This window comes from Anopheles stephensi, unplaced genomic scaffold, assembly GCF_013141755.1.
Source record: "Anopheles stephensi strain Indian unplaced genomic scaffold, UCI_ANSTEP_V1.0 ucontig283, whole genome shotgun sequence".
In the NCBI taxonomy this organism is placed as follows: Eukaryota; Metazoa; Arthropoda; class Insecta; order Diptera; family Culicidae; genus Anopheles; species Anopheles stephensi.
The window spans coordinates 104,803-121,167 of record NW_023405217.1 but is presented as its reverse complement, the minus strand read 5'-3'; the positions used below and the strand labels follow the sequence as shown (position 1 = coordinate 121,167).

General features: G+C 49.8%; 4 protein-coding genes across 4 annotated transcripts; all 4 read left to right on the top strand.

Moving 5' to 3' along the window:
- The first annotated feature begins 223 nt into the window (after positions 1–223).
- On the top strand, positions 224–10,184 carry LOC118516359 (small RNA 2'-O-methyltransferase-like). Its single transcript, XM_036062195.1, has 4 exons — positions 224–605; positions 683–760; positions 8,624–8,793; positions 8,864–10,184. Exons 1-4 carry the CDS (start codon positions 453–455, stop codon positions 10,083–10,085), a joined length of 1,623 nt encoding a protein of 540 aa, XP_035918088.1. The 5' UTR covers positions 224–452; the 3' UTR covers positions 10,086–10,184.
- Positions 786–7,368, top strand: LOC118516356. The gene is made up of 2 exons (XM_036062188.1): positions 786–3,825; positions 4,164–7,368. Exons 1-2 carry the CDS (start codon positions 2,166–2,168, stop codon positions 6,896–6,898), a joined length of 4,395 nt encoding a protein of 1,464 aa, XP_035918081.1. The 5' UTR covers positions 786–2,165; the 3' UTR covers positions 6,899–7,368.
- Positions 10,185–11,241: 1,057 nt separating the features above from the next.
- On the top strand, positions 11,242–12,285 carry LOC118516362 (farnesol dehydrogenase-like). Its single transcript, XM_036062198.1, has 2 exons — positions 11,242–11,889; positions 11,963–12,285. Exons 1-2 carry the CDS (start codon positions 11,326–11,328, stop codon positions 12,134–12,136), a joined length of 738 nt encoding a protein of 245 aa, XP_035918091.1. The 5' UTR covers positions 11,242–11,325; the 3' UTR covers positions 12,137–12,285.
- A 1,213-nt stretch (positions 12,286–13,498) lies between these two features.
- Positions 13,499–14,710, top strand: LOC118516363 (farnesol dehydrogenase-like). The gene is made up of 3 exons (XM_036062199.1): positions 13,499–13,645; positions 13,700–14,378; positions 14,446–14,710. Exons 2-3 carry the CDS (start codon positions 13,815–13,817, stop codon positions 14,617–14,619), a joined length of 738 nt encoding a protein of 245 aa, XP_035918092.1. The 5' UTR covers positions 13,499–13,645; positions 13,700–13,814; the 3' UTR covers positions 14,620–14,710.
- Positions 14,711–16,365: the final 1,655 nt, after the last annotated feature.

Genomic DNA, 16,365 nt, shown 5'->3' with positions numbered 1-16,365 from the left:
CTCAAATTTTTTGATGCCAAACTGCGCATTTGTTTATAATAACGATTCATAAGAAAGTTACACTGCTAGAAAAAAACTCAAAATTAATACAAGCTACTTTTCAAAACATTGCCTTCGCTATCGCATACGTGGATGAAACAAAATGGAAATTATAATTTTTTATAACTTTTGAGCGAAATGTACGCATCTTCCGACAAGTGTGCCGGTTTCATTGTTTTGTTTTACCACACACACACACACTTGTCAGCACGACTTTCCGAAAATCAGCCGTTTCGCATTGTTTACAATTACGCTAAATAAGCAAACATCCATCCACGGAATATTATCACAGTTTTCCTTCTTTTTCACAACATATTTTTCAACATAATTTAAGTGGGGCGATATAGAAAACACCGTTCACCTTTCGTTTGAATGGCTGGTGCATTTATATCACCAGTGAGTTGAAAACCAAGATGGAACATATAAAAGTTACGGCAAACTTTTCCAACAGTTGTTTCTACGATGAAAACCACAAGATACGCTTTGATCCTCCAGTGTACGAGCAGCGATACGGGACCATTCTACGGCTGCTCGAGCTGGATTATTGGAAAGATTCGTTCAAGAAGGTATGCTTCGTGCGGGCAAATGTGCGCCGAACACAATACAGACACGATTGTTTCAAACGCTTCCGCTATTGTTGCAGATCGTCGAGTTTGGCTGCGCGGAAATGAAATTCTTTCGACTGTTACGTTCACTGCCAGCGGTCGAGAAAATCCTAGAGGTATTTACAATCTAGACCAAACTGTTTCGATATCTGTTGCTGTTTTGAGCAAGCAATCGTCTTGTAGTGAAAGCTTTAATGGTGAAACAACTCGCTCGTGGAAACGCGTGTTTTCATTGAACAGGATTGAGGTATAGGAAGCGAGCTGAGTGGGAAGTAAATTTTTTGCATAATCGTATTTCTCTTAAAAAGACTGAAATCGTGGTACTCAGAATACCATTTGACGGAACACTCGCTTTGAGGGCATTGTGGATAGCAGCCAGCCATGGTTTGCCCAGGCCGAGTTGCTTGCAAAGCCATACACGACGTAATTTCACCATTGCACGAACCAATTCCGGATTGAATGCAGTACATTTTCTGCTTGTAATATGATATGCTGCGATTTGCAACCCATCGTAAGTTTGAGCTTGTGGAAGGCTGCGGTAATCAACGCTTATGTTATTTATACCTCTAATAACTTGCAATATCTATGCTAATGGTGAAACCCAATTATGCTACAGAATAGCTTTTAATACAAAAATATGCTCCCATTTTGGTTTTCACTTCAGCATAAGTATAACTTTCGGTGAATGTTACCAAAACTGTTGGGGTGGCCCTACCGCAAGTATCCGTTTTCGAAGGGATAGCCACTGTTTGGTGTCCCTACCGAAAGCATCCGTTTCCGAAGGGATAGCCAAACGTCACTTTGACATACCGCTAGCTGTCAAAACAAGTGAAGAACGGAAAAAAATAAGCACACTACGGGCTATTTGCTTTCACCGTATTCACAACTACGGACTTTTGGAATGGCGCTTTCGATCAAAACGTGCGGCAGAAATAGTTTGAGTGCGATTGTAGCCATCCCCGCCGGTAGGCTTTCCTAGTGGTACGGCGCCAGAACAGCGGACTTTCGGTGTGTCCGCCTAGGACGAAGTGTGCGAGTTCGCAGAAAGCCCCCCTTCCCATTTCTCCCACACACGCACACACGCACGTGCGTGCCACAATCACACACCAACAGAAGTCACTGCACTGCTCCTCACCTGTACGCGCGTGTGAAACTAAAAGTGAATTGAACGTGATCTTGGTTGTGTGTACCGGACGGACACAGAAAAAGGACACCTTCCCAGCCAGAGCAGCAGCAATGTTATCCTCGTACCTCGCCGCACCGTTAACCGTCCAATAGCGGCTACTGCTGCTGGTGTGTGTATGTGTGTGTTGTTGCCTTATCCTGTCCAGGATCCGGCTTCATTACCCTTCGCGCAAACTGAGGAATTGGCCTCAACGCAACGATAACTTCCTCATTGCCGGACGCAACTCGCTGTTAGCGGTGTTTACTTACGAGTGCTTTCCGACCAATCTTCCTCCGGCATACTGACACACGCGACGCAACGACCGGGCCAGTTCCAGCCGGCTTGTCACACAAACGATGAGCCAGGCTGGTCTTATTTATAACGCATGTAACAATATCATTCGGAACGGTAACATGAACGAGCTAGACCTGAGCGTAATCGCCTCCACCATCGCCAGTACGGACAAGCTGGTCCGGCAGAACAAGCAGCAGAAGGAGGAGATCGATCTGCTGCGGGAAAAGATCGCGTCTCTGAACGATTCGGCCCTGCAGATAAAGACGCTGTACGAGCAGGCGGAAGCGAAAGCGGCACGGGCCAAGGAAGAGCTTGCCACCTGCGCGAGCAAATGTAGCCAGCTGGAAGAAGAGTGCCGGGAAGCGGAGAGTGACAAGATCAATGCCAACCTGATACTCCAGGAACGGTTGGCGGAAAACGAGCGGCAGCATGAGAAAACGGTGCAACGGTATCAATCGCTCATTACCGACCTGACACACTACCTTTCCACGCCGGGGCCGGATCCGGTCGACAGTGGCAAGAAGCGTGATCTAAAGCATCTGCTATCAGTGCTGGATGCGCTGAACCTTCCGGCTGATGTGAAAGCGTTTTTCCAGCAAGCGCCGCTTTATCGCAGCAAGCGAAGGAAAGAGCGCACCAAGTCGGCTGTGTTGCAGGACCAGGGCTGCCAAACGTTGGAGGTGGAGCTGCGAAACCATCCGCCCTTACCGGCAAAGCCGACCGTAAGGGACTGTGGAACGGATGCGATGCCGGAAGCTGTGGTGCAGCAGCCTGCACCGCCGCCGCCGCCTCCTAAAACGTTCTGCGATAAAGCCACCATGCCCAGCATGTCAACGATCACCAGGGCAACGTGCACATCCGCGTTTATCAAGCGCGTGGATGTAGGGGTAAACTTTCCCGAGGAATTGCCCAAATCCGTGCAGGACATTCTGCGCGAATGTGCCCGCCATCCGCCAATGCTTCTATCGCCCATCACCGGTAGTGTGCCACTGTACGCGTCCGCTTGCACGCAGACGGACCAACCCGTTCCGGAAAAGCCGGAACTTGTCACCAGCAGCACGATGACGAATTTGAAAAACATTCGCAAACGCATCAATTACCGCAAGGTGGAGCAGCAGCAGCAGCAGCAGCAAACAGCATCCATGGCAGAGCAACTGGTCGGGAAGATCAAGCGGGAAGATGTGGCTGCTGCTGCTGCTTCTTCCGCTAGTTACGCGTTTGTTGAATCGCACGATACTTTCGGCAGCACCAGTATGCGTTCAAGCTTTACCATCATCTGGCGGTTGCTGGGCGAACTCGTGTTTGCGCTCGTAAGCAATAGCCGACGGTTTGACAGTCAGTGCTGCAGCATGCTCAACCAACAAATTACCAACATTCGCGAAATGCTCGAAGCGGACGGGCGTCGCGAGTCGGAACTGATGAGCACCTTTTTTTCCAACGTGCGGGCAACGGTTGAAGCTGCCACGGGATATGGGGTAAAAGAGCGGGGGACGACACCACCGGTTGTGCAGACGAAACGTGGGCCAGCGTCGGTGCCGGACGAGTGTGACGATGCGATGATGGACGTGGAGAAGGAGATCGAGACGGTGTGTGCTGCACCAGCGACCAAAGAGATAAGCAATAGTGGTGATGAAGCGGGTGCCGCCCAGCTGGAGCCGGATTCCTTTTCTCCGGGGTGGCAAATTATTGCTTCAAACGTAAGCAGCGGCTCGAAAGACGTTGGTAAGTGTTTGAATGTGATACGGAATAGTGCAAACGGTAAAGGGAATTGCTTTGCTAACTGCTGGTGAAATTGAACCAAGCGTTCTGTTGCATTCTATCGATATTGATGGAAATGATTACTTTAGTCTAAATTGTATCGGAATCGGCAAACTAATAGCGAAGTCTGGGCTCTACTCCTTGCCTAAGTCTCGGACGAGATGCGTCCAATGACTTCGGATAGTTAGGTTCGATCTATGGTATCGTAGAGCGTCCCCTAACCATTTGCACTATTCCATCAAATGATTGCACCTTTAGACTGGTCCCCCTGTAACCCGATTTCCTGCCATCTGCTCTTCTAGCGTTAGCTCAAAGCGAAGACACCAATGGTACCGAAACGGTATCGAAGGCCGATGGCAACGAGACAGAACAGACTGGCACAATCTCACCTGTAAAATTATCAGCTTCTGCACCTGTGGAGCAGCCTTCCACGGTTCTAGACGCACCAGTCGATCGGATAGAGCAGCAGTTGCAAATGATGGAGGAAGCCGACCAAGAGCTTCCAACGCGCGTAGAAACAAATCATCAAGCCATCGAAACAGTGGCGACTGTAGCAAATGTGCCTAAACCGCTAACATCCGCACCAGATGAACGGTGTCCACCACCAGCCGCAGCAGTACCTTGCAGCTCCACACCACCGCCAGTGCCGTGCGTATCGAGCTGCTACCCACCCGTATCAGCTACCGCCACATTCGTTTCGCCGATCAAGGTAAAGGAAACGAATCAGCTGGTCAAGGATCAGTTCAAGACGCCCACTCAACCGCCAATCGGCAAGCGAAAGCTGCGCGCTCATCGTCGCACGCCCGACGAACCACCACAACTACCTCACGCCTCGAAACGGATGCGTTTCGATGGGCAATCGAACGGCGGGTTCCTATCAGAGGCAGAGCGTCCCACCTCGCCCACGATCGAGTGTTCGCACGAATGGGACGATTGGGATGAAAAGTTTTCCTCCATCATGGCGCACATTAATGGGCCTCTGAAGGCCAGCGCTGACATTAGGCCACTTTCACCGATTAACGATCCGTGGGCTGAAGAGGAGACGCCCGGTACAGCCGATTCTAGCGCCACCGAGCCGCCAACAGACGGGACGGTTTGTGAGGAAAGCGCACCATCACAGATGGACGAGACGAAATTGGCTGAAGCGTCTAAAAGCGAGGATAATTCGCCGGAGCATAGTTTACCGCTTGAGAGGAGATTATCCGGAGCAGACAGCATCGGCGAGCAGGAGAGTCCTGTGCTTCCACCGGGTGTCGAATCGGTCGTTGAAAATCGGGCACCATCCGATAAGGATGAGTGCCCAGCGGAACAGTCTGCTACAGTCTTGCCAACGGCGCTCGAGGACGGAGAGATCGGCGAAGAGCTGAATCAAAGTTTCTCCAGCATGGGCGAGCTGGTGATCGATATCGATCCTGTCCCGAACGATGGCAAAGAATCGACCACCGAGTGGGATTCGCCAATGTCACCACCGGCCCACGAAACCGGCTGTCTATCGGTTGTGGCACCGTCATCACCTACCCGTCCCATCGCTTGCCCTACGGACTCTCCGCTTTCGCCACCGCTGGCTAGTGATCGTGGCACATCGGCCACCGTAGTACCGCCGCCACAGCGAATACCACTGTTCCACGTCGCGCTCCATTCACATCTCCGCCAACAGGTTCAGGACCGCAAGGAACCAATCTTCACCTTTATTGAGCTGCACAAAGCCAAGGGCGGACAAGAATCGACCCACCAGCGGCATACGGGCCGGTTCAACGCACAGGACAAGCAAAAGCTGCAACAATTGTCCGACATTCTGACGCGGTATCTGCAGTGTCCCGATTGGACGGAGCAGGTCGTAAACGAAACGATAACGGCTGTGCTGAACTGCACCCAGGACGTTCACCTGATGTCCGCGGCCCTGCTCGAGCTGGTCGTATCCTGTGGCGATATCATGGTGAATGTTCTCTGTTCCCCGCCAGCACCACCGTTGCCGCTAGTGCAGCAAAAGCTTATCCTTATCGTACGCCACCTAGGGTACGGGCTGGAGGCGCTCGAGCAGGTCCTGTTGCGTGACCTCGACCGGCGGATGTTCCAGCTTAAGGGTGATCCACTGCCACTGACCGGTTTGATTGCGCTCACCTTCCTGTACATTGGGCTCGAGGACAGCAAACCTTCCGAAACGCCCTGGAAGCGCGAGTACAGCGTGCGGTTGTACATGTTCAAGTGTTTGTACTACTTCGGCTACAAGGGTTTACCGCTGGTGTACTATCTGCTGCGCGCGTTCCCCTTTGCCCTGCCGAAGAAGGGTAGCGCACACTACGACAATTCGGACGCGATGATCGCCACGCTCCGCACGATCCTGATGAACGTGAACTATGCGGAGAACATTCCCGGCTCGCCTGAATCGGCGCTGTTCCGGAAGCGTGAACTGCTCTGGCTGTTGCGGAACACTTACGGGTATCAGCAGGGTAGTCCCACGTACGACGAGCTGGTGGTAAATCTGGTCGAAAAGATCCGTGCCAACAAGCTGCGCAATGTGGCCCACGCGCTCATACTGGTCGCCAAACGGAACGGGTTCGATTGGGCCCGGTTGCACATCATCCAGAAGCGCATCTATCCGCTGCTGAACGACTACCTCAAGCAGTTTGAGCTGCTGCGGGCGACAGGTGCCGGTTCGTCGATGGTCGGTGCGCGCGATACAGCAACAGGTGGCGGCGTCGGCGGCGATCGCACCCTGGATGAGCGGATCGTTGCGTGCATCTTTACGATTGCATCGATCATGAAAACGCAACCATCGAACGAGGATGCGTCGCGCGTGATGCAGATCTTCACCACGATCGTGCAGCTGGCGGAAGGGAACCGCGCGATACAGGAGGAAGCGATTGCGGGGCTGATCAAGTTCAGCCGGTTCGGGTTCGTGGACATTTTCCAGCGGCTGAGCAGCTGGAACCCGGACTATCCGATCAGCGATCGGATCAAGCTGATGCTAACGACGATGGTGCATCGCAAACCGCCCCACTTTTGGAAACAGTTGCTACAAAATCGAATCGTGTGAAGAGACCGACCCAGGGACCTGCCAGCGGCACCAGTTCGATCGGGCTAAGGTCAAAAAGGAATCTTAGTCCGCGGGATGCAAACTGTTGCTTGCCCATAGTCTGTAACCACAACCTTCAGCACACGCTACTCTCGAAGAGCGGATAACGCGAATGTCCTTTTGGCTTTTTACTTTTCTGTGATGAGGGTCCACAAAGAAATAGTTGCCGTTTTAATTTCGGTTTTTTTTTTAACTCAATCAATCCCTCTCTGTGTACAGGCTTTTCTGCTCCTTTTCATTGTGTGTGTGTGTGTTATAGTAACACTATACACATTTTACGCGAGAGTGTGCTGTTTTGATCAGGATTGTGCAAAGCAATTAAGTAGAAAGGTACATAATTAAACTAAATTATAATTAGTTTTTATACTTCAACATGGTAGCAAAAAATAATAATAAAAGAAATTGTATTTGTTGCGTATTGTATTTATAAATTGGGTATTGCAGCCTTTTTTTTATTTTGGATAAATCGTTGAGATGCTTTGAGAAACGAGTGTGTTAACTGATGGCATCCGATCACTTTTTCTCTCATGAAAGAATTAAAATGGTCGCCAACATCCATCCAGGTGGTGAAGGTGGATGTAAAACTCTCAGGGCACTTCGTTTCTACCGATGGTCTGCGCCAGGGCCTGTCTTCTTTTCAATCTGATGCTAGAGAGAGCCATCCGTGACATTCGGAGGTGGAAATTTCGGGGACCATCTTCTATAGGTCAATCCGGATCCTGACATACGCTGATGACGTATCTCTTCCTTCGGTAGCACTACAACCTCGAGAGGTCTAGGCCTGCCATTTCTGGCTTTTTGTGACTTTATTTTACCCATAGTAAAGTATTCAGCCTTAGCAATACGGCCAGGCCGTTCTTTATGAATAACAAAAAAAAGTAGTCAGCCTTGCGTACGGGTAGGCGCGGTCTGGATGGGATTTGAACCCCGGTCCCACCGTGTGAAGATCGGCGCCGCTGTCGCTTCGGCCACCGGACCACCCATGATGACATATTCATCATTGATTTGAGGCTCTCCCTTGTAGCAGAAAAAATCCTTCCTTTCCTTCGGTAAAAAAAGGATCGAGCGTGCGGCACTAAACCTTGGGTTGTAGAGTTGCCCTGCTAACAAACACTGATTTACGCAGAAGGGTTGTACTGATAGGTGACCGCACTTTTGAAGCTTGAAGTCCCAAACTTCACCTATCTTTGGTCAATAGTGAGCACCGACAACAACATTGATGTTGAGTAGTTACTAGCCGGTTGGCCACGTCATGAGAATGACACCGAACAACCCAGCCCTTAAAGTCTTTGTAGGCCGTCCAAACGGTCAGAGGAGGCGTGGTAGGCCCAAACTAAGATGGAATGATGGCATTGATGTGTCCACCAGAATGGCCGGGATAATGGATTGGCACACGAGTACAGCTCCTCCCAAGTCCTTTCTTGACGCTTTCATTATCTAAGTAGATGTCGGAGTTGACTTCCTATCCAATATAGGGGAAGTGTAGGATGACGCTGCTAGATAGACGATCTCCAAACCGATGACAGATCTATATACGGGTAGACTTATAAAAAAAGGTTCACGATTTCAGTGGGACCATTTCATTATGTCTGACAAGCTCCTGCATAACACAAAGTGAAAGATCCTTCAAACGGCCGAACGAAATCTATATTACTAACCTCCGCTGCTCCAACCACTTCTTTCCAGGTTGATATAGACGAAAAGATTTTACACCAAAGTCGAAACCTGGTGCGGCCACTGCTTAGCGACTACCTGTCACCACCGGTCAAGCCGCTCACGGTGGAAGTATGGCGCGGAAACATTGCCGAACCTCACGAATGTCTCGCTGGGACGGACGTAGTAATAGGAATCGAAATGTAAGCAAGACATCGTTCGTGCACGAAATCAACGACCCCTTAACAACCGTCCCAATGCCCGATCTTTCAGTATCGAACATCTGCATCAACCGGTCCTGGACAGGGTGCCCGAGAATGTGTTCGGTTTCATCAAACCCAAGGTGGCACTGTTCTCCACACCGAATTCCGAGTACAACGTACTGTTTGACGGGTTGCTCGCAAACGGGTTCCGCCATCCTGACCACAAGTTCGAGTGGAGTCGGGGTCAGTTTGAGGAATGGGCCGAATCGATCTGTCAACGGTATCCCGAGTACGGGGTGAAGTACTTTGGCATTGGGCCTGCTCCGGTCGGTTCCGAGACGGTTGGCTGTGTGAGCCAGATGGCGGTCTTTGTGCGGCGCGACTTTCTCGACAGTCTTCCACAGCCTGCAGAATCGAGAACGGGTGCGGAGGAGGTGGAGATCTCCGGCGCCAACGAGTCGAACGAGGTTGATCAACGGCCGGGAGGTGGTGTGGCGCCGACGCGTTCCAATGCGATGTACTTGGAAGAAAATGGAGAAATTGTTCTAGTTCAACCGCTATCGGAAGAGGCCGCTTCAGAGGCACAAGCAGGTGAAGAACCTGCCGGTCACCGTTGTGACGCTGACGATATCGTGGCTGAGGAGCGATACAGAGAATTCAACGACGTCCTTGATGATCTCGGCGATAAGGATGATGAGTGTGGAGGGTATGGCGACGAAGGTGACGACGAGCACGATGGTGGCGAGGATGGCGTCACGTTCGATATGTACATCCCGGAGGAGGAAGCCCGTGCAATGCGCACCCGCAACGATAGCGGTAACTTCGAGGAGGAAGAACTGGCCGAACCGGGCCGCGAGTATTGGTTGATTTTGAGCGAAGTGTACCCGGTGGCGGCACCTGACAATCGTACGCGCGAACAACACATTCAAGATGCGGCCGAGTATCAGCTCCGCCGGATGCGTAACTTTGGGGAAGATTTCCTTGCACCGGAGCAGGATCGCTACCTTATACCGGTGCGCACCGTACTGGACTGCATGAACATGGAGCTGGCAAGTATCGAGGAGGTACGGCAAGCGTTGCTGCGAGCGGGTTATAATATCGGTGCGGACGATACGGTCGTATTGCCGCTAGAGGATGAGGATGGCGAGTACGATTCGGACGAGGATCGGTTCGGCGATCACGATGCGGATTTCGATGACCGGTATCCAACGTGGGATGAGACGGAGGAGGCGACGGCTAGCAAAGGAGTTGTGGCCATGACGCTGGAAGATTGTGACGAGACCTGGGACTGAAGGGATGGTAAAGGGACTTTCAGGTCGTGAAAACTGATCACTCGATCGAATACAATGCAATGAGAGGAAAGTTGTGTAAGGGAAAGCTTTCTGCAGCTTCAGCTTCATGATGACGTTGGCTGACCTTTGAACGTAGAATGCGTAGGACCTGCTAACATATTGCATTACTCACATACACCTTTGCTACACAGGCGGAGAAGAAGGTGTGAAAGCTGTATAATAACCGAAATACTGTGCCAGCGAACTAGACTCAGCTGGGCCTGCTGACTTGGTCGGGACATAAGAATGACACTGGATAACCCCATTCTGTATAGTTTTTTTTTTACCTCGATCGCGAGCGGCCAGATGTATTCCTGGAGTAAGTCAACATCTCAGAAAGGCTTGAAATGCCGGAAAAGTAAGTAAGTTTAAGTAATTCAACACAGTTCGTTAAACAAATCGTGAAGAAGTGACTCATGTGCCAACCTGTCCATTTGACGAGTCAAAAGTGTCGGACACATAGATTTCTGCGGTCTGGAGACTCCACTTCCAGTTCCGAAAAACGCAGACACGTGCGCCGGAACGCCAAGTAGCGTAACGTAACGATGATTTATTATCGCACTGCTCTCGAGACTCGCTGCCGAGTTGCGGCTGTAAACTGCACGAGAGCATGACTGGTGCTGATCTTGCCACGGTCATCGTGACGTCGATTGTTGGTAAACTTAAGCGCACAACCCCCGACTTACAAGAGCCAACTGTTTACTATCGTGACCGATGGAGCAATTGCTTGGGCGGCGTGTCTCGATGCTTGTTCTAGTGTAGTGCCTCAATGTTTCAAGTGTGTATTAGATAACCGACAATGGTTTTATATTTTCTAATAATTATAAACGAAATTAAGAGAATTGTAGGAACTGATTTTACAAGAATTGCAATAGATCTCTTCTCTAGGGTGCAAGAAAAATCGGATTGCCAAACACTGATCTTATCAAGCTCAAGTCTAATCTAGCGTAAAGGTATCGTTGATTGAAGGAAAGTGCTGGACAACACACGCAAACACACACACACACTCACTCGACCATTCGCGTGCTCAGGTCCTCACCGGGTGGACCGTCTAGCGTCGCCAATATCTGCAAGTCATTGCAAGCCGCAATGATGCTATTTCTGGACAAAAAGCGCATAGCTAGACCGTCATTCATTCAGTGCTACGATAGCCATCCATCCTTCCTGAGGTGCGAGTTTGTGTGGAACTGATAGCGAGACGATGGATCGTTGGCACGGTAAGGTGGCCGTTGTGACCGGTGCTAGCTCCGGTATTGGGGCGGCCATTGTGAAGGATCTCGCCAAAGCTGGCATGATTACGATCGGACTAGCCCGGCGCGTTGAGCGGGTGGAGCAACTCAAGAAAGACCTACCAAAGGAGGCCGCCGCACGGTTACATGCGATGAAGTGTGACGTTTCCGTGGAGACCGATATCGAGCGAACGTTCCAGCGCATCCGCGATACGCACGGTGGTGTGGACGTGCTGGTGAATAATGCTGGAATCGTTCGATCGAACAATCTGCTCGATGTTGGCACGGCGGCAGATCTACGGGCCGTACTGGACACGAACGTAACTGGCCTAGTTCTGTGTAGTCAGTGGGCGTTCAAATCGATGGTGGAGCGGAAAGTCGCCGGCCACATTGTGCACATCAACAGTATCGCGGGACACAGTGTACCGTTCCTGCCGAAGCTGAACATCTACCCCGGCACGAAGCATGCGGTTACGGCTCTGACGGAAGTAATGCGCCAGGAGATGCGAGAAGCCGGAACGAAGATTAAAGTGACGGTTAGTAGGCTTCGATCGAAGTTCTAGAGCATGGGTTTCTACCATTCGAACCATTTTTTTTCTCCCCCCGTAGAGTGTCAGCCCCGGTGGTGTGAAGACAGAAATTCTGAATTCGGCCGAAATCCCCGAGGGAATGCCGCTGCTCGAAGCGGAAGACATCTCAGCAGCGGTACTGTACGCGATCGGTACACCGCCCCATGTGCAGGTGCACGAGCTTATCATCAAACCGATCGGGGAAGCTTTCTAACTACTGGATTAAAGCTGGATTAAACGGAGTATGAAGGACTCACAGTGAGAAGCTCTTGGCCCAACATAGTACGGGAAGAATTGAATCATAATTTGGCATATTAAAAAAAAATATCCCTAATCTATCAAGAAGGGTTCCGAAACACGAAATTTCTCAGCCTAATAGCAGTACCTGGAGAAGATGACAGAAGAGTGATTGCAGTCCTATCATGCCTTCCATTGGCAGAACGCACCATATGACATCCTTTTTTCAGTGGAAACCAACGACATTAGAATGGTACCAGACTACCCTGGTCCGTGAAGCCGGTTCAATTCGTCTATGCATACTAAGCAAATGCTTGGGGTCCTGAGCATTCAAGGGTCCTCAACTGGTAGGCTAAGTCGTGAAAGCCTCGATCATTTAGAAGACTCACACTACATTGGCATCTGACTCTGGCGCAAAATAGTAGAAGGGCCACTAACTTCAATTCTGCTAAGGGCCTCCAAGGGTTTGATACACCACAGACAAGACTTGAATTGAGACGAAGAGATGGCGCGGATGTGTTCAACCACTGCCGGAGGACTGCGACCTCCTATTGAGTGGTTCTAGCGCCTTTTTACTCATCAACCAGTGAAGTAAGTCCTCTTTAACCCTTCACTACCCTAAGAAGTTCCCTTCGTATCATTTGTTTTACGTTATCTGATAAACTGTTACGATACGATACCGTATCACGTCCATTGCCGAGCGCTTTAAACATCTAAACATATTAACGCATTCTAAACACACGCACCTAACTGTGCGCCCATCATCGGCACTGGCCACTGTCGATCGACGACAAATCTTGAATACGCAGCACCTCGATAAGATAAACCAACAATCATCTACAACGATAGGAACGTGCGCCGCGTGCCTTAAGTGATGTCCAAAAATTACAATTTAAGGTCCACCAAAGCGACGTAGCATATTACGGCCGTGTGTTTTGGGAGTTCCCTTCGAGACAACAGAAAAGGAACTCACACGTGCACTCATTCGGAATTCTAAAGTATAATGTAATGATTATTCATTAACGGGTAGAAGTGAGAGCATGATTGAGCATCTCGGTCCTCACCGAGGAATGGCCGACGTCACGCTGAGGGGGAAGAATTGTTGGTAAACTTAAAGGTGTAGCCCCCCCCCCCCCCCTTATAGAAGCTATCTTAGAGAGCTGTGTGTCGGTGTGTTGGTCTGTGGATAAGATAAGTATTGTATGTATTTTACAATAATAATATTACTTTGTTAGAGAGAGAGAGAGAGAGAGAGAGAGAGATACACTAGATCATCAAGTTACAGAGCCAACACTGATCACTCTGATGATCAACCCCAACCAGGTTAAGAAACACTGACACTCAATGCTCAGAAAGCTACCGCAACAGGTAATATCGACTGCCTAAAACGTGGTGGACAACCCACGGCTCAACCAATCAGTCGATAGCTGATCCCCCTTCCTGAGTCGTCGTTCCACCAAGGGCCACCTGCTTCCCTTCGTCCCAGGTAATTTCGGTGCTAATCTGCAAGTCATCCTAAAACACAATGATCATTCTCTAGACAAAAAGCGGTATCGCTCGACCGGCATCGATTCAGTTGCGTATGACCATCGGTGCTGCTTGGTGTTGTGAATTTGACGTGTAATCTACCATTGAGTGCGTGCGCCCCATTCGCCATGGAACGTTGGAATGGTAAGGTGGCCGCTGTGACCGGTGCTAGCTCCGGTATTGGGGCGGCCATTGTGAAGGATCTCGCCAAAGCTGGCATGATAACGATCGGCCTAGCCCGGCGCGTTGAGCGGGTAGAGCAGCTCAAGAATGACCTACCAAAGGAGGCTGCCGCACGGTTACATGCGATGAAGTGTGACGTTTCCGTGGAGACCGACATCGAGCGAACGTTCCAGCGCATCCACGATACGCACGGTGGTGTGGACGTGCTGGTGAATAATGCTGGCATACTGCGGACAAACAATCTGCTCGATGTTGGCACGACGCCTGATCTGCGGGCGGTTTTAGATACGAACGTAACTGGGCTGGTGCTTTGCAGCCAGTGGGCCTACAAATCGATGATGGAACGGAAAGTCGCAGGCCACATCGTACACATCAACAGTATCGCCGGCCATACTGTGCCAAACTATCCGAAGATGAACATCTACCCTGCCACGAAGCATGCGGTTACGGCTCTGACGGAAGTAATGCGGCAGGAGTTGCGAGAAGCCGAAACGAAGATCAAAGTGACGGTTAGTAGCGGTTGTAGCTTTGGGTGGGATTCATCACCAATTAAATTCATCTCTTTCTCCGTTGCAGAGCATTAGCCCCGGTGGAGTGCGGACAGAAATTTTCGATGGCATGGAGATCCCGGAAGATATGCCACTGCTCGCGTCGGAAGACATCTCGGAAGCCGTGCTGTACGTACTCGGTACGCTACCCCACGTACAGGTGCACGAACTTATCATCAAACCCAACGGGGAAGTTTTCTAAACAGCCAAGATAACCTGTCTGTGGGGGGCCTCCCAAGGTCACAAGCGGCAAGGTGTGAAAATAAAGTAGGCTTTGTATGTTATAATCGGAACGCGCACGCATGCATATCCTCTGAAGGGATCAGGTTTCGCGTCGATTTGTTTGGGGACTGGTTCCCGCAGGTTTAGCTGACAAAGCTGGAACGGGACGCGGGTACGGCGGAATCGTGCTTTCCGTCAAAAACAAAAAGATTTTTAGCGTGATTTTTACGCCGATTTACGTGTTACGAGGTTTCAGATGAGTGCCGGAAATTTTAAAGGTAGGTATTTCAATCGCTATCAATGATTGATAATTAGATTAAATACTGATATTCCGGTTCAGATCTATTAAATTCCAATCCCACGCTTGCAACCTTCAACGCGATCTTTCTTATAAAGCATTCGGAAATGTTTCACATTTAAATTCCAAATGTTCAAAGCGGGATGAAATATTTCAAGTATGAGCGTTTCGTTTGAAAGGCGCGTGAAAAGGCCTTTATGTTTTCGCGCGAAAAATCAGTTGCTAAAGGGATGAAAGAGGAATGTTTTATTTCCAGATTTAAAATAATAGACAAACTGCTTGAATTCATGAAAATGTAACAAAAAAACTCCCTGCCATCCATACTGCACCTCCAATGCTCGCGACAAATGGTACCAAGCATACCATAGGTGACGCTTCAGACACTGAGATTGATCAGACACCATGGACCCTCACCACATCACACGGTGTGGAATATGTGTGTAGGTATGGCCTTGAATGATCTTGCAACCGGAACCAATATGCTGCCGGGACCGGAAAGCGTCAAACGTGGCCACTTTACCGAGCCAGCGAAGCGTTACACGATTATGTTGACGTTGGAGCAAACGATCGATCGATTAGGGGAGAATCACGAAGAAAAATGTTACATGAAATATTAGAATTTTGTGTAAAACGTGGTTTGAAAATTTGTTTACAAGTAATATGAACCAATGATTAATCGATTGACTTCGTGCAATAAATTGCTGAGACCCTACATAACAACCCTTGTGAGTCATCAATGAGGAAGATGAAACACCCCACTAAAGGTTGATCTTTACTAATTTAATCAACCAGATCAGTGCGTCAGATTTGATGTGTCATATGGGTGAATCATTCGATGGAAGCTATTTATGCTCGTATGCTTCTCCTAGTCATGCTGGCACGTGGTGTCATTACAATTTGTACTTTTGTAACCAAAATCCAACAGAAATCCGGTGGCATACAAATATTGATGGCACAATAAAAATGGCCCCTTTTTTCACCGCAACAAACATCCGATCACCGATTATGATGATCCGTGGCACCCAAAAACATCTGCTGGTATCGGGGCGGGCCATCAGCATCATAATTCCTCCAGCGACAGCAACTGTGCAACGGGCGTCTGTCTCGTGTGACGTGCCCATCGTGGCAAGCAAAATTTTGTGAATGGTTTGTGACAAAGCGGCAGCAGAAGGGACCCGAAAAATCTAAGCACACCTGGAGCTGGGTGCTTCCGTCCCGAAACAGGACGACGAGACAGACACGTTGTGTATCAAACTGTGGCGCACGCGAGACAAGCGGTTGCGCAATTCACAGCTGGAGAAGAACGGAACGTAAGGGCAAACGGATGGTCGTTGACGGTCGGGCTTTAAAAGGGCTCAGGTATGGCTGTGTGGAATTCAATGCTCGAGAGATTTAATCGGGGGTTTGGAGTAGTGAAAGTAATGACAG

Excerpts from the sequence above, each read along its gene's own strand:
- LOC118516356 (XM_036062188.1), top strand. The coding sequence starts at position 2,166 with ATGAGCCAGGCTGGTCTTATTTATAACGCATGTAACAATATCATTCGG. Across the intron at positions 3,826-4,163 it reads CAGCGGCTCGAAAGACGTTG|CGTTAGCTCAAAGCGAAGAC; the intron begins GTAAGTGTTTGA and ends CTGCTCTTCTAG.
- LOC118516363 (XM_036062199.1), top strand. The coding sequence starts at position 13,815 with ATGGAACGTTGGAATGGTAAGGTGGCCGCTGTGACCGGTGCTAGCTCC. Across the intron at positions 14,379-14,445 it reads AAACGAAGATCAAAGTGACG|AGCATTAGCCCCGGTGGAGT; the intron begins GTTAGTAGCGGT and ends TCTCCGTTGCAG.
- LOC118516362 (XM_036062198.1), top strand. The coding sequence starts at position 11,326 with ATGGATCGTTGGCACGGTAAGGTGGCCGTTGTGACCGGTGCTAGCTCC. Across the intron at positions 11,890-11,962 it reads GAACGAAGATTAAAGTGACG|AGTGTCAGCCCCGGTGGTGT; the intron begins GTTAGTAGGCTT and ends CTCCCCCCGTAG.
- LOC118516359 (XM_036062195.1), top strand. The coding sequence starts at position 453 with ATGGAACATATAAAAGTTACGGCAAACTTTTCCAACAGTTGTTTCTAC. Across the intron at positions 606-682 it reads GGAAAGATTCGTTCAAGAAG|ATCGTCGAGTTTGGCTGCGC; the intron begins GTATGCTTCGTG and ends CTATTGTTGCAG. Across the intron at positions 761-8,623 it reads CGGTCGAGAAAATCCTAGAG|GTTGATATAGACGAAAAGAT; the intron begins GTATTTACAATC and ends ACTTCTTTCCAG.